General features: G+C 42.2%; 2 protein-coding genes across 2 annotated transcripts in view; one reads left to right on the top strand and one right to left on the bottom strand.

Annotated features, from left to right (window-relative positions):
* CDC40 (cell division cycle 40) overlaps positions 1-7,294 on the top strand; it is a 38,163-nt gene extending 30,869 nt beyond the window's left edge. The window contains exons 13-15 of the mRNA XM_085056172.1: positions 3,889-3,965; positions 5,399-5,543; positions 6,306-7,294. Coding sequence (XP_084912298.1) covers positions 3,889-3,965; positions 5,399-5,543; positions 6,306-6,483 — 400 coding nt within the window. The 3' untranslated portion in view covers positions 6,484-7,294. The remainder of the gene's footprint in view (positions 1-3,888; positions 3,966-5,398; positions 5,544-6,305) is intronic.
* Positions 7,295-14,817: 7,523 nt separating this feature from the next.
* The window catches only part of METTL24 (methyltransferase like 24), a 45,462-nt gene continuing 43,841 nt past the window's right edge, over positions 14,818-16,438 (bottom strand). Inside the window, exon 5 of the mRNA XM_085056171.1 lies at positions 14,818-16,323. Within this exon, the coding sequence (XP_084912297.1) occupies positions 16,009-16,323 (315 nt within the window). The 3' untranslated portion in view covers positions 14,818-16,008. The remainder of the gene's footprint in view (positions 16,324-16,438) is intronic.

Here is a 16,438-nt window from a genome sequence, read left to right as displayed (position 1 = left end):
TGAGGTATTCATTTCCTTTTGCTGTTCACACATGCAAAGCTGTTGCATAATACAGACCACTAGCTCAACAGTGCTGTGAGTAATCTGTTCCTTCCTAGCTGCTTTTTTTTTTTTTTTTTGTAGCCTAGACAGGAGACTCCAATCTGTGGTATTGGAATGTTACCCAAGCAGCCAGCTAAATCCTCCGCTTGTCTGTGATCAGCTGCTATCAGTGCCAGTAGCAGTGGGAATGACCAAAGTCTGGGAACCCAGGCTTAGGCTAGACATAAAATGCTTTAACCATATGCCACTCCCAAGAAAGCCTCTGTTCAGAACTTCATAAGTAGAACCATGCATTTACTGAGCTCCTTAAAGAAAAATCTTTACAATACCATGTCTGCTAAGGAATGTCTCCTCTCTGGTGCGTGGGAGGATGATCTTGCTTGCACAAATCTGTTATTTCCTTGAGATTGGATTGCCCTTGTTTTATGAGCTTTGTGTGATGGCTGAAATACATAGTGAAGTGGGTGGATTTAGTCAGTCTGTGGGGAAAAGCAGAGAAGGCAAAAGGTTTCTGGCATGGGAACATCACAACCTGATTGTTTCAGTAGCAGAAGTTTTTTCCTTCTGAAGAAAAAACATGTAATAGCTTGTTGTACACTGAAGAAAGAGCTCCCTTGTTAAAATGATAGGAAACTCAACTCTAGGCAATATTCTGTAATGCAGTTGTTGGGAAATTCTTTGGTTTTACAAAGGGCAAGTGTAAGGCCATCTTCCTGGGCATGACTTGAAAACCTTTCCCCACAACCTGCCATGAAAAATGTTTATTGCTCTGTAAGCATATATCTATAATTTCAAGATCCAGATTTTTAAAATGCCTTAAAACTAAGTTAATACATTTGTTATGGAAGATTTTGGAGCTCAGAAACTTCCATGGCAAATTATTTCTCAAATCCTTTTTTTCCTAAGTTGGTAAGAAAAATTATTTGCTACTTAGCTTTGGTTACTGCACCTTTTGGCACTTTTCTTCATATTTTCTTCAGCACAATGTTTCTTCAGTATCCTACAGAAACAAAGTGGAAGTAATTATGACCTGAGTATGGCCTTAAAAGCCAGTAATTAAAAGTTGGTCTAATTGCTCAGTTTCTATTGTCTAGAGGAACTTTATGGTGTGTTTTGTAAACACTTTTACTTGGCCAGAGCTGGTAATGGGATGGCATGTCTGACTTCATCACAGTGAGGAACTTCTGAGAACTTAAATCTCCTTTCCCCAAGAGTTCATCCCATACACAGATTTCACTGGGCTGTACATAGAATTGTAGTTGGTTGATCGCTGAAAGGTCAGACTTCAAGTACAGCACAGAGTCTTGCAGATTAAATGGTTTATTTAGGAACATTAATGGGAGTACTTGAAAATCTGTCTGCTTTTGCATTTCATGTGTTTGGGAAATTAAAGTTAGCATGGGTATCATACGTTGTGTCCTCTCTTCTAGAAATGCGAAATTTTATTCTGCCTTTATCTGCTTTGTGTGCATCTGATCCTGCTTGGGTAAACAGTGAAATTATTTGGGCATTTAACTTTGCAGGCTTTTATTTCCTTTTACCTCCAAGTCAGCCAGCAAAGCAAGAATTGCCCAGTGGTATATTAGCTGACAGTCTTGGGAGGCTTGTTAACTCTATAGAGCTGTGCCCCTCAGCAGACTTTTCCTCTCCATTGTTTTTGATAGAGATACTAGTCTCCTGAGAGAGCTCTTCATGATGTGCAGGTCCCAAAACTGGATTGGGTTGGACCAGGAGTTTGAATTGGCTTGGGATTTTTCCTTCTTTTGTTAAAAAGATTTTTCTTTCTCTTGCCTGGGGAAGAAATTGTATCAGAACCCCAGAGCGTCATGCTTCTAAATCTTGGCTAGCAGATGTATTGGGCATTTCTGGTATTTAAAAGTTTTCATCTTTTGAAATGCAATGAAATAGGGAAAGGACTTGAAAATGTTTAAATTTTAAAAAATTATCACAAAAAAAAAGTAGTATCCGATGAGTTTTGAGGTTGGACAACCATGATAGCATCTGTGATGGTAAAGTTTTTTTAAGGGAGCAGGCTGACATTCCTTATTTAGCAATTTAACTGGAAGCAAATGTGAAATATGAATGCATCTCTTTATTCTGCCTAATAGTTTAATGCAGCATATCCTGCTGCTGTCCTAAGTATGCCTGGTAGGTATCAACATAAAGCAGAGCTGTTGTGAAGAAATTCTAGTAGATGAGCCTGCCTTCATTTGTAATAGGAGAAGGCAGAACAACCTGTGCTGCATTTAAATTTCTGACTGCAGTGTAATTCAGTATTGGAGATGCATCTTCTGTGATAAGACTTTAATGGGGCTTTCAGTAGGATTGGTTGTACCAGGCATTGAGGACTCCAAAAGATTGGTGGTTTGCAGGAGTGTTGGGTGGTGGGAGCTGATCAGAATCTGGCCTTGCTGCAGCAATAACCTTGTGTCCTGTTGGGTAGGATGTGGCACAAGGGCTGCACTTACTGTGTTGATTGGCCTCAGAGATGATGAGGGTTTTTTGTTACTTCTTTACAGATCTACTGCCTAATAGCAGTCATAGGTCTGCCTGTTAGGAAGCTGGTTATCCCTGGCCTAAAGCACATGCTTTTATCCATGGAGTGTATTGAGTGGGTCGCCCTTCGTATGCTAAAGAATAAATTATTTGAGCATTTAACTCACAGGAGCATTTGTGTCACTTTGTGACAACAGAGCAGCTTCTCACCCTGCTGCCCCTGTGTGTGTTGCTTAACTCAGGATGATGGAAAATAACTTATTCCACAATAAAGCAGGATTGTAATTACCTTGCTAATGCTGACTGTATTGCCATCCAACAGGGCTCAGGCAGCTGGGACAAGGCAGCCACCCACGCTCTCCACTGTGAGAGTGTCCCAGCAGCCCTTCTGCTCTGTGAATTAGACAATGAAGTCATAAACATCCCCTTTGTATTAATTAATGTTGCTACAGAACATTTTGCATGTGTTTTCTGCAGAGTACATTAATCAAATCTATTTTCTGCTGGAGGTTTCTTTTGCTTAATGAGAAAGCCATGTGTGTGCCTTCCCTTTTTGCCAGTCTTCCAGTGCAGGATATGAGGAATACTGTGAATATGCACAAACCGTTAGTAATTCAATTTATATAGTCAAAACCAAATGGCAGTTCTGCAGAGTAAGGACTAGACTGTCCTTGGTTTTTCCCTAGGCCTTTGTACAGGTCAGTGTATGTTAAGGATGTGCACTGGCACGGTCTTGGATACAACTGAACTTGGGGAGTTCAGCATTCAGTTCAGCTGTGAATATTTGGAATTGGTTGGTATCCCATTTGGGGAGATTGGGAGAAAAAGGGCCTTGTCAGAGAGAGAGAGAGAGAGAGAGAGAGAGAGAGAGAGAATCCTGTTTTCCTTTAAAAAAAAAGTGAAGAAAAGAAGAAAAAGAATTAAAAAAGGCAGAAATGTTTGAGTTAAAACAAAACTCAAGTCAGTAAGATATTCCAGTAAGATATACGCATATGTCAGTATGTCCTTGCTGTCTAAATAGGAATTTTGTAAGAGCTGCAGTTATACTGGAGGCAATAAAGGAACCTTGTGTTACAGTTTTCCTCTTAACAATTAGAATTATGATTCTGCTTTAGACTCTGGGTCATTTGGTTGGGGTAAATTCACACTATCAGAGGTTATGCTCTAGATGGCTCCACATCTGGAGCTCTTGGTTGCACATTCATATTATTTTTGAGCTTTTGCATATTCTTCCTTTGGATGCCACCATACATTCTCCATGGTTCAGTTGCCACATAAATCAGCTGACTTGAGGCAGCTCTTTGGAACATCTCCATGTCTTCATAAAACACATACTTCTTCCTTTTGCAGGGACATTCCTGTAGACTTCAAGTACATAGCTGAGCCAAGTATGCATTCCATGCCAGCCGTGACTTTGTCTCCAAATGGTAGGTTAACACTGTACTGCCTTCTTAGACCTAATTTACGTAGGCATGTCTTACAGATTATATCTCTGTGATGTTGCTGTGTTGCATACCACTTTAACACCAGACTGACCCCCCTTCCCAGTCACTCTGTGCACTTATTCCAAGATTTAACTGGATCTTTTTTTTAAATTTAAAATTCTAAAGAACAAGTATGTCAAAATGAGGGTTTATATCAGGGTATCTGTATCAGTTTAAAATTAGGCCTTCATCCAGACAAGGCAAAAGGGCTCTTCATAGAGCTACCACTTGGTCTTTGCTGCATTTAAAATATTAAGAGAAACAATAGTGGGAACTGACAGTGGCGGCAAAGTGTTAAGCAAGTTCAGCAGTCCTTGTGGTGCCACTGTTAAAGCAGAAGCTGATGTTGTACATGATCCTGTTCCCTTCTGTTCTGAATATAGTCCAAATAATTCTTGCATAAGAGAAATCCCAAATTATCTTAGTGTTTATGTTAATGTTTCACTAGTGTTTATGTTCTTCAATTAGAATCATGCTGAAGTAGGGTAATTGTTTAGTGCCTCAAGTAATCAGTGAAAATCCTTCTAACAGGACAAAATTCCTGTTATCTGTTTTGGGCAAATTTAAATAGCTTTAGTGTCACCATTATTACAGTGTTGCCAGATTTGCTGTTAACAGCCCCATTATGCTGAGTAGAGGCTGATCAACTTGTTGCACAGCTAATGTTGTGTTGTCACTGCATAAAACACTTTAAAGGCAGTGACAACATGCAGAGTTCAGGACAGAAGTCTCTGTTCTGGGTGTTCTGTAGCACATCATCTTCATTGGATTGTCAGGCAGGAGTTAATGCATTGCCAAGATGCAAAATGAGATAAAGTTAAGATTAGAAAAGCCTCAATTTTACTTTCACTAAAATATCTGTATTAATTGCATTCCATTAAGGCAGAGAATATTAAATAGTTGCTAAAAATGTGAGTATTTTCAAACTCCTTAGTCTACCTTAGACATATTTTTCCCATAAAGAAAAGAGGGATAACTATCTTAGAGAACCCACAAAACAGGTGATCAAGTAGATTGCAGCTGGTTGGCCCTTCAGTGAGTTACTTGATTATGTGCACCAGTAAGATTACAGAGTATGTTAAAAACAGTCAGTGGGGTTGATGCAGCACATAGCTGAAACAGCCAGAGCTTTAGTAGAGTCCTGAGTGCATTTTGTAGGAATAGGCATCCCAAATCCTATCAAACATAAGGTTTCAACTCTTGGCAGTTGTACCAGGCATAAGCACTATCAATTGTTACCTAGAACCTTGCTACATAATGAAAATCTGAATTAAGATAGTGCAAGAAAAATTATAAGAATCTCTAAAAACATCCTAGTTAAGTCTGTTTCTTCAGATGCAGCCCCCTGATACCACCTTTGTTTATTGCATTTATAGGGAAATGGTTGGCTTGCCAGTCAATGGATAACCAAATCCTGATTTTTGGAGCTCAGAACAGATTCAGATTAAACAAAAAGAAAATTTTCAAAGGTCATATGGTAGCTGGGTACGCTTGCCAAGTGGATTTTTCACCTGATATGAGGTAAGTTTTTGTGGGAATGAACTTCATCTTAAAACCTGCCGGTACAGACACTAAATTTTTGAATTTCTTTTTGAATTCTCTACAACATTCATGAATGTACAGCCATCCTATTAGTTCAGCATCAGGCAGAGCTCCCTTGCCAAGCAGCAGAACAAAAAGTTTACTCTTAGCATCTGATAGGACTAAGTGAGGCTTCCATGTCTGACTCCCATCTGTCTTTTTGGATGTGGTCTGCAGTGCAGGGTCTGTTCACACAGCATGCTCTTGTCTAGAGTACTTGGGATTTGAACTCGCTCAGTTTCCTCAGTTTGTAGGTCTGGTGTGGGTATCCTCATTTACTGTTCAGAGAACCATCTCTCTCTTCCTGTTGGCTTAGTAATATGCCCATACCTTTACATTGTATGTATATAAGATACCAATTACTGTAAAAACTGGGGAGTAACCTCAGTAAACCCAGAGGAAAAGGCATCTGTCATTTTAGAGAAACTTGTGGCGCTTTCTCTTTGGTTCCATAACACAGTGCAGGGTATAATCACACTGCTTGGCACATTTACCTCACAGCTGATGAATCACTTTCTGCAGGACTTGTGTGCCCTTAGAGCACAGCATGAATGCTAATTCCTTGGTAGGTATGTTTGCAGGCTGTGTCAGATGGGAAGCTCCCCGGGGGCATCTCTTTTTTGTTGCTCAGTTGCTACCTGTAACAGTATACAAGCAGCCTGCACACATGATACAACTTTCATTTTATTCCTGTTAATATAGCTATGTGATATCTGGAGATGCTGATGGAAAACTAAACATCTGGGACTGGAAGACAACAAAACTCTACAGCAGGTTAAAAGCACATGACAAAGTCTGTATCGGTGCAGTGTGGCATCCACATGAAACTTCCAAAGTCATTACGTGCGGCTGGGATGGTCTGATTAAACTATGGGACTAAAGAGGATGCTACAAAGACCTAAAGATGCATACATCTGAGATTAGGGTGCATTCTGCTGTAAGGATGGGTAGACATTTGTAATACTGCAGTTCTCAGCTCACTGTATATATGCACTAAACAGCAGGAAATTCAGAAGAGTCAGCTGAAAGGATATAGTTCTAAATATGGCATCTGGGTATGAGAAGCTCAGCTGAGGTCATCTGAAGCATGCAGAATCATGTGCCAGTTTGTCTTGCCACTGCTTGTGCAAAACACTCTTGTAAAATAAACTAATTTTAAGAAAAAACTATTTTTGTGGTTCTGGCTGTCAGAGACATGGGGAGTTAAAGGAGAAAACCAGCAATTGTAAAACTTTCTTCCTAAGAAGAAACCTTTGGTACCTGCTGCTAGAAGGGAGCTGGAAAAGATAAGCACAAATCCACTTGCTGAGATTTGTTAATTCACAGTAGAAATTAAGAATTAACTGGAAGCTAGCAGTTGTCAGGTAAACTGTATCAACTGAAGATGCCATTCATAGTCTTAGTTTCTGTCTGTAGAATCATGAGGATCACTCACTTTCACCTTTGCAAGTAGTCTTCATTTTCAAGGTTTTCCTTGTAATGGTTGTATACTGTGTGTTGTTTTTTTGTCTTCCCATATGGTATTCTGTTCCAATAAGCATGACATATTAAAAAAAAAAAGTGATTGTCTCTTGTTCTGTTTGGAATAGTTTGTATTATAAGCCCCATGAAGGTTTTGGCAATTTAATGTATATACATGTCATACTTTTTCTCTTTAAAGAACTTATTTTTAATAAATCTTTTTATAAAAAGTCTGCTTATCTTTATTCAATTTTTCTGTCTTGCAGTGTCCATAAAAAATATTTCCTGTCATTTGGTATTTTAATGTGCAGTTGTACCAGTGTTAAGATAAACTCATTCTCTTGCAGTGTTTATTTAAAACTAGGGCAAATTGGGAGCAGGAGAAAAAAATCCTTTTGGCTCCCTCTGCTTTCTTTTACAGGCACATAAAAATAAATAGATGTAGAAAATTTTATCCCATTGATCAGTCTTTAATTACAGTTTTGAATTGTACTGTATTGTTTACTGTAAATCAAATCACTGCTCATCCATTATAAAGGATAGCAAAGGAGTCATTGCCTTAATTGACAGCAGGATAGAAGCTGAGACAAAGAATCCCAAATGGTTGAGATGGAAGGAAATGGGTTGGGTGTTTTGTGGGTTTTGAGTTTTTTGACTGGTTGCAAGATAATTCTGGTCTTCCCAAGAGTTACTTACACAAGTTAGGCCCTTGTGAGTGAACAGGAAGTTTAGGCATTTTTAGACCAACTCTCTAATACTGAGCTTGAGAGTCATTCCACTGTTAGTCCATGCTGTTGTGTAACTGCTCTGAGTTTACATGTTCCTGGTTACTTTCCCATCTCAGTAGCCTTGTGTGCCAGGAAAATTCCATGCAGTGTTTTCACAAGCGCCATCCTGGTGGTAACTGACCCAGCCTTGTTCCCTTGCAAGTACTGAGATAGGAAGTGGTAGAGCCTGCAGAGAGAGGAAAGAGCTGCTCCAGCATGTCCTAAGGACTGATCCTCTGCAGGGAGGGAAGAGGCTGTTCCTGTTTCTCTGCTCTTCAGGATGTGGGTGGGAAAGAGCTGCTGCTGTCTTGCAGAGGATGAATTTCTGATGTGCTTTTCACAGGGAAGGTTTGATTCTTGAGCTGGGAGTTGAGCTCTGCTGTGTGTTGTGTACTCAGAGCTGCTTCAAGAGAAAGGGGGCTTGGAGTCATTTGGAAAGGATTTTCCTTCAAATACATTTTCCAAATGAATGTGGGGCAGTGTGCCCTGACAATTAAAGGTTTATATGTACAGGGAAATAGGGAGAGAGGAGGAATAGAGCAGACAGAAAATCTTCCCACAGGAACACATACTGGCTTTCACATCAGAAACACCTTTCCCAAATGTTCAAAACCATTTAAATCAATACACAAAATGCTTGGCTCTGTCATTGGTACTGTGTTTTTCCATGTGTCACCTACCAGGCTGAACTTTAGACATATACTTGTAAAATAGTATATGCAAAGTATAAAAACAAGCGTATAAACTCTTGTAGTAATACACTGTGTATTGTCTTTGGAGGAAAAAAGATAAGAAATGTTTCAATCAGTTCTGCTGGAGTTGATGAATTTGGATTAAATGTTTACAGCAATCCCAGAATCAAAATTGCCCTAGAAACTTTTAGATAAAATCCTTTGTCCCTCACAGTTGGTCACCACATTAATCTTTTGTGGAATTTCTCACATCTGCATTGAAGCCTGCAGGGGGAATTTTTATGAGGATAATTCCCTCTTGTTGCGAACTGTAAAGCTCACGTTGTCAGCTACTTTGCTGTGCACAAGGATAGATGTGTGTGTGACTGTGCTGTGAGTCCAGACCTGTCTTTCCAGCAGCCATCTGGGAAGAGATCTCTTTCTAGGCTAATCAACTCAAATCATGTTCTTCTCTTCCCAGTTTCATGTTTCACCAGGAATTGGTCTGTTACAAGTGTTGGTCAGAGCCAGTCTAGTCTGAGACCTCTAGGCTGAACTTGGCCTGTGAGCAGTCAGATCCAGGGAAAAGGCAGCACTGGGAGAAAAGGGAAGAGTGCATTTCGAGATCCCCCAATTTATTGTCCTCTGACATTAGTGGAGAATGCAGCATAGTGATTCAAGCTGAAAGGAGCATCTCGGGAGGGCTGGAGGCAAGTGTTGTTGCACTGCCAGGAAGGAACACAGGCAAGCTGGACTGCAGAGGTGCTGTCACAGCATTGTTATTTTGTTCCCCTTGAGCATGCATCTGTGACTTTCAGAAATGACATGCCAGTATGTTGCTGCTTTTATTAATACCAGTTGCTTCTACTGCAGAAGTTTTACAGGTCAGTCAACTATCTTTGTCATTCTTGGAGTTCTGTCTGGGAAAATTGATAGTTCCTTTGACCTTTTGCCAGCTTTTTCTTGGACTCTTTTCATATGTGAGAGGGGGAAATAGCCCACATGTCCTCATGCATCTTGCTGGTAAGGAGGCTGGCTGTCTTGAAGCAGATGGTCTTGGCATCTGTCTTGCTCAGAGTTTATAATTGTCTCCAGTAAGATGGGGCTGCTCAGTCTTTGCCCTCATTATGAAGAACAAATATCAAAATTACTGTACATCCAGAAAAGTCCAAGATTGTCTTGTAAAAAGCCGATTTTTAGCAGCAGGCAGATGTTCAATATGCCGTTTAACGCTGTGGTCTTTAACAGCTGATTTAAACAGGGAGCCTTGCAGCTCCGACAGCCCAGTAACATGATGTACTTTCCTTCTTTCTACCAGCTGGTTATTACAAAATCCTGCTCCCATTTGCTAGGAAGATCCATCTGACAAGCAGCCTGCACGAGGGGGAACACGCGGAGAGCGGAGGAGGGAGGGGAGTTTTGCTTGGAAGACTTTGTAAACAGTTGAACCTATACACCAGAAAAAATCAGTTGCCAGGGAGGTTGTTCCTCTGGAGACTACTTACGGGACTTGTTATTGTAGGTTGACTTTGCTAGCATACACTCAAAATTTAAAGTGTCGTATTTTGCAGTAAAATATGTCTTTTCTGTTAGGCTTGCTGATAAGCAAAACAGACACCACGGCTGCCTTGCTGCACTCAGAGAAAACCATTTGTGGCAGTGTTATGTTTACAGAAGCTGCTTGCAGAATTTAAAGCTTCCAGAAACAAGTTGCAATAACTTCCAGCAGGCCATGGACCTGAAAATTCGCCAGGCACACTGGAAGTTTGTCCTCAGACTTATTTGTTATCTTGTATGACAGAATATTTAAAATGTGTTGAATGCTAAAGCAATGAGCCCCTCTGAGCCTCCTTTTGCTGTTCTTTGCTTCATGCCACTGGGGACTGCTCAAATGAAGCATTGCTGCATTGGTCAATAGAGTTAGAGGTTCTCATTAGGCCTTGGGGGTTTTTTGGTTAATCTGGAAGATGTCAAGGCTAACTGAGCCTGCTTCTCTGGTTTGGGGAAGGAAGACAGCAACACAAATCCTCAGAGGAGTCATTTCAGTAATAGGGACTTTATGGAGCTTCAAGACCACTGACAGTTACCCAGACATAGTTCTGGGAGCTGCAAATCTTTCCCATTCTCCCAGCATAATTGCCGCACAGTTGGTGTCTTGCTCCTATTCCCCAGCTGAACTCTTTAACTGTGTAATAAGTCTTTCTTTTTTTGGTGGAGTTTTAACTCTTGTGAAATTATATTAAAAAAAAAAAAAAAAGCAAGCCTTGTCCTAGAAGAGCTATAATAATTTCATATCCCACCTTTGCTCCAGGCTGATTTCCCCACACACCCAGGCCTTTGCTGAGGGGTGTTGTTCATATTTTGCTTTGGCATCCCTATAGAGTCTTGTTCTTTCAGCTCTTCCTCATGTACTCTGTAAAACATAATCCCTTCCAATATTCCTCAGAGACAAAAAGGGCACTCAGATCCTGAAATCATTTGTAAGGCCCAACATCTACAGTAAAAAGAAGGAAGGCCTGTTCCCAAGAGTTTCCAGAAACTCACTGAGTTTTTTCAGAAGAGCTTCCCAGCAGCAAGCTCCTTTCTCTGCCCTGGTGGTGCTTTGGCAGTACCTTGGGGCAGCAGGATGAATAGGTTTTGTTTCCTTTTTTTCATCATTTCTCCAATAATTATTCCAACTAGTGGAATAACATTATGGAATATTTCATTGGATCCTGAACTCTCCTGTTTCTTGGAGCAACTTTTCTTCCTTTCATTAAGAAGAAGTCATTTCAGGGCCTCTCCTGCCTGGCAAGTCAGTTTGAGAGGTCAGTGTGGGGTTGTCTGGTGAACTCTTAGTCCCAGCATCTTGGCTGCTCCTGGCTGGTATCAATAGAGAGACATCAGTGGAGAGGCACAGGTCCTCCCAGAGCATTGTTGCTGCTGCTGCTGCCTCAGAGGTCTGACACCAGTCAGGCAGTTGTCCCCACCTTCCTGATAGGGCAGTAGCATCTTGAGTGGTGGCTCCAAGCTAGATATCTGCAGGTGGATGCAAGGGTGGGATTCACATTGTTTGTGTTTCATTCAGAAATGGAATTTCAAATACAGAGGGGGGAAATACCAGCTGAGACACTGAAGGATTTTCATTACTTGCAGAAGTTTTGTACTGCGTCTATCACTGCACTTTCTTTCAGAAAACTGCTTAAACTCAAACATCTACGTTGGTAATCTACCAAAAGAGCAGGGACATGGCACTGCTATTCTCATTTGAGTCATCACTTCCAGGAGCTCAAAGCAGGCTCCTGTTTTCCCTGTGTAAGGTGCTGCCTATTGGGATAAGGGACAGAACATGGGCTGTCTCTGCAAAGGTCTCCCTTGGAACCAGGTGAAACTCTTTACATGAGGCAGGTCAAACTGTGCTGTGAACAGAGACTTCTATTTAAGGGAAGAGATCTTTTTATTACTGCAGGTGGTTTCCAAGAGCCAAGCTTGCTCTGCAGATGCTGCCCCTGAAAGCCAGTGGAGGGGGCAGGTATAAACATGTCTCTGAATGTAGGTCAGCTCTAAACTTCCACTGCTACTAAACCAGGTCTCTGCTGACTTCCATTAAACATCACATTGTGTTAACAAGCAGGAAAAAATCAAGAGTGATTTCCTACGGAATAACCCTGAGTGTCCTTTCAAGGACAAGGGAGCGGCTAATGAAGCCATGAAATCAAAGTTTTGTAATGAACCAGATGGTCTCAGCTGTTGAATAATTCACCAGAGGGAATGAGTGCCATTTCTTCAGGTGTGCTACTGGGTGATATATCTTCTTGGCATCTGCCAAGAAAGGCCAGACATATGTTCCCTTTACGCTTTCTTTGTTCTGTCACAGTTAAGAGGTGCTCGAAGAACAACCCTTCACAAGTCACAATGGGATCAAAGCCTGGGGCCAGAAGTGCATGCAGTAAATGGCAGGTTTTGGAGTGCAGTAGGAGGTCAGACCTTTCTTTGGGCAAATTTTGGAACCTCCAAGGAAGCCAGTGCGGAATTCAGGAAGGGTCCAGTTTTCCCGGAGAAGCATGTTAGTGTTCTAACAAATTCCCCTCTGTGCTGCCATGGGCTCACCATGGAAAGCTCATGTTGCAGTATCAGCTGTGATAGTTTGAGGGATTCACATCGGTTGCTGCTCTTTATCTTCACCAGGTCACATGAAGCACCTGTAAATTCTGATTCACAAATGTGTGTGATTTATAAATCACTGTGTCTGAAAGAGAAATGCCCTCAATCCCCAGAAAAAGATTTGTGCAAGTAGAGTTGCCCCTACCCCTGGGCCATCTCCACAAGGTGTGGGCAGGAAGGCGGCTCCTGGGCTGGAAGCAATGGTATGGGTGCTCTGGAGAGCTGATGCACATGCCTGCAGGGAGTGGGGGGGAGAGCAGAGCTGGGCAATACCTGTAATGGTGATGCTGAGCAGATCTGGGGCTGAGTCTGACTTTCCTCCACAGCCTTGCAGGTACCAGTCTCCAGGCTATGGCCACAGCAGCAGAATGTCCTGTCCACACTGGTTTTCATTATGCTCTCTGTACTTCTTGAAGAAGGGGAAAACTATGGTGCTTTCTGTGCAGGTGTGATCTGGGAAGAGCTGTGGACTGCAACACTGGCATGTGGTTACTGCATGGACATGATCTGTGAGCAGGTCAATGGTAATTGTGCCTGGGTATGGCAGTGGGTAGACACAGAGCCCACACAACATCCCTCAGCACCAGCCTGTCCACTGCAGCAGTCAGCCAGCACTGGCTTGTGTCCCTGGGCACGTACCTGGCAGCTCAGTCATTAGGAGACAGGAACTGAATTCATTTAAAGGTCTGTCCTTTAGGTAAAAGAGATCAATAAAAGAGAAGGGGTAAGGGCATGAAAGCAAGACCTCAGAAAGGAAGGCTGTAACTCTGCTCTAAGAGATGTGAAGTAGAAAGGCACAGAGTGCATTAAATAAGCACTGTTCATTTTCTCCTATAATATCACATAACTGCCTCCAGAATGATAAATGGCTTTTATCTACCCTGTGTTTGAGATAAGGTTTTCTTAAAAATTACCATAGTTATTGGAATCTTTTTTGCTGAAGATGTATTTGCTGTAGCCTGAAGTATTCCTGACACTACCTGGCAATCCCAAGCAAGAGATTAGCTGAGGGCTTATTAAACTCCCTTACTAACCAAAGAAGAACCAGGATGGACCTCTACTCCACTTTTGTAATTTGCATATCACCATTTTTACTTCAGGGAAATAAATGATGCAAGATGTGATACCTTTTGAATTTTAACATCTGAGAGAGGTCATGTAATTTATTTTTCAACCTCTATCTACTGGTTTCTTAAACAAATGATAATAAGCCACTAGGCTACTTACTCTAAGACTAGTTAGGAGGAAAAGCATGCACACTGCTAGAGCCCATATTTTTATACTTTAGTAATAAGTCAGGACTCACAGCTGGACTTTTGCCACCCCATTATTTGAAAAATGGGAGTTGAGCCATTCTGCAGTGCAGCAAACATGGCCATTCCAACACGCCAGATATTAGTTTAGGAAAGCCTGGCAGCCTCTCACATTTTGATGAATCTCCTCATGGCTCTGCATCATTAAACAACTTCAGTGCTTAATGTACGAGGGTTGTAGCAAGGCTGGCTCTCACAGAGTAGGCATTTCTTACTCATTTTTCAGAGGTTGTGGATCTCTTGGTTTGGGCATTACCTGGCTCAGGGATGGCAGTAGGTAGCTCAGCCCTGAGGAAAGTGCTTTGCCCAATGACTTGGACATGGGGAATTCCTCACTTCTGGATCAGGTCATCTTGATTTTGATGCAGGGCTGAGAACATGATGGGCACCCACAGTGCCCTGCTCTGGGTGACTGCAAAGCCCTGCTCCACATGGGATGTGCAGGAGAAAGAGGAGCTACTTTTATAGAATCATGGAATATCTCAAATTGGAAGGAGCCCAATAAGGATAATGGAGACCAACTCACTGCCCCTCACAGAACCACTTAAAACTGAACCCAATGACTAAGAGTCATCCAGAGACTCCTTGAACTCTGACAGGCTTGGTGCCATGACCACTTACCTGGGAAGCCTGTTCCAGTGACTGACCACCTTCTGGGTAAAGACTCTTCCTAATGTCCCACCTGAACTTCCCCTGACACAGTTTCATTCAATTTTTTCATGTCCTGTCACTGGTCACTGGAGAGAGGAGATCAGCATCTTCCCCTCCACTGCCTCCCTTGAGGAAGCTGTAGACTGCAGAAGTCGGAAACCAAAGGCAGTTAAAAGGTCTGCATATCAAAGACACACAAGCGGTGACATCTTGTATTTTAAGGCAAAGTTTAATGTCAAAATTCTTCTAAAGACAAGAAAAGACCCAACCTGCTAAATACTTTTTAGTTCCCTGCATTCCTTAGCTCTTCGGGGAATGCTGAAGTTTCCCAGGGGTGCACTGCAGACAACCCACATCCCAGCTTGCAGTGCCCAAGCACAGCTGCAGTCCAGGGCACCTGCCTGGCCCACCACCTCTGCCAGCATCAGTGCAGATCCAGGCTCTGACCTCCCTGTGCCAGGGAGAGGTGAAGTGGTGAGAAGGTGGCAGGCATGCAGGCACAGTGCTGGAAAAAGGCACCAGAGATGTTTAACTAAACCCCAAAACAAATAAAACCCACCAGGTTTCACTTTTATCTCTTACATATATCCCACTAGATGAAAAACCACTTGCTGCAGCCACTGCAAGAGTAAATCATTCTTTGAGCAGATGAACTAGGGAAGCCCTGTGTTCTGTGGCTCAAGGCTCTGGAGGGTGAGGAGGGGAAGCGCTGGCAGCAGCTTATCCAGCACCTGAGTGTCTCTGTCCCACCATCTCCTGTGTCAGAAGTGTTGAACTCACTTTTTGCAAACAGACTAGCTTGAAGAGCCAAAGCCAGAGCACTCAGAAGCTGCTCAAAGAAACAGGTAAGAATTTAGTTTGGTGATGATTTCTGTTTCCGCCAAATTCAGCTGAAATTTGCCAGTGGGTTCAAGAACACACTGTTCTTGCCTAAAATTTGTTCCATAGGAAACAAGGCCAAAGTAAAGAAGGTGCAAATTGAAGATGATTGCTTTACAGAGAAGTAACACTTGACACTTCCTTAGATAGACACCTCTTTACAAGCACTCTCCTGCCCAAGGGCTGGCACAGCTCAGCCAGCACAGCTTCCTAGGGCAGCCCCAGAGGGATGCCCTCCTTGCTGGCATGCTCAAGCATGGGGCAGCCTGCACTTAACTCCCCCAGACAAACCTTTACAGAAACTTCTGTCCTCTGGGACAATATATTGCTCTACAAATCTGTACCATATATCTTCTCCTAGAGCTGGTTCTTTAGACAACACATAAATATAAAAGCCAGTCTATTTTGTTAGCAGTCACTGCGTGCATATTTAGCAACTTTAGCCAGTGACGCCAAAATCCTCTTCAATAACGCTACGGGGCCAGATGGCTCGCAGTCACACATCATAAATTCCTTTCTGCTATTTCCATCTTGTATTTACCCAGCTCAGTGTGTAACAGCTACTGGCGTTGAAGGCTTCCTTTTTCAGAAACATCTGTGGTTTTGATAAGTCTTTGTAGGTATGGAAAAGCCTGAAGTCCTTCAGCTCCAGTTCTCGGAGCAGACTGTACCAGTACCGCACCACTGTGCTGTCGTTGCCACTGACCTCAAACCCTGGCCAGTGGATGTGCACCTCAAAGACCAGCTGTCCTATCTGCTCAACAACATCTTCCAGGATCAGGTTTTCCAAAATCTTCCACTCAGCGCTCTCCACGTCTGCCTTGAGGACATCGATCTGCAACAAAAGCACCATTACTATGTGAAAACAAGAAATTTTGCAAGTATAGTAACATCTGAGGCCAGGGTTGACCATTTTTTAATACACATAGTTATTCATTCTATATTTAAAA

The sequence above is a fragment of the Lichenostomus cassidix genome, chromosome 3 (genome assembly GCF_008360975.1).
Source record: "Lichenostomus cassidix isolate B80296 chromosome 3, HeHo_3.0, whole genome shotgun sequence".
Taxonomy (NCBI): domain Eukaryota; kingdom Metazoa; phylum Chordata; class Aves; order Passeriformes; family Meliphagidae; genus Lichenostomus; species Lichenostomus cassidix.
Note: the sequence above shows the minus strand (reverse complement) of the source record. Positions and strands in the feature narration are given on the sequence as shown.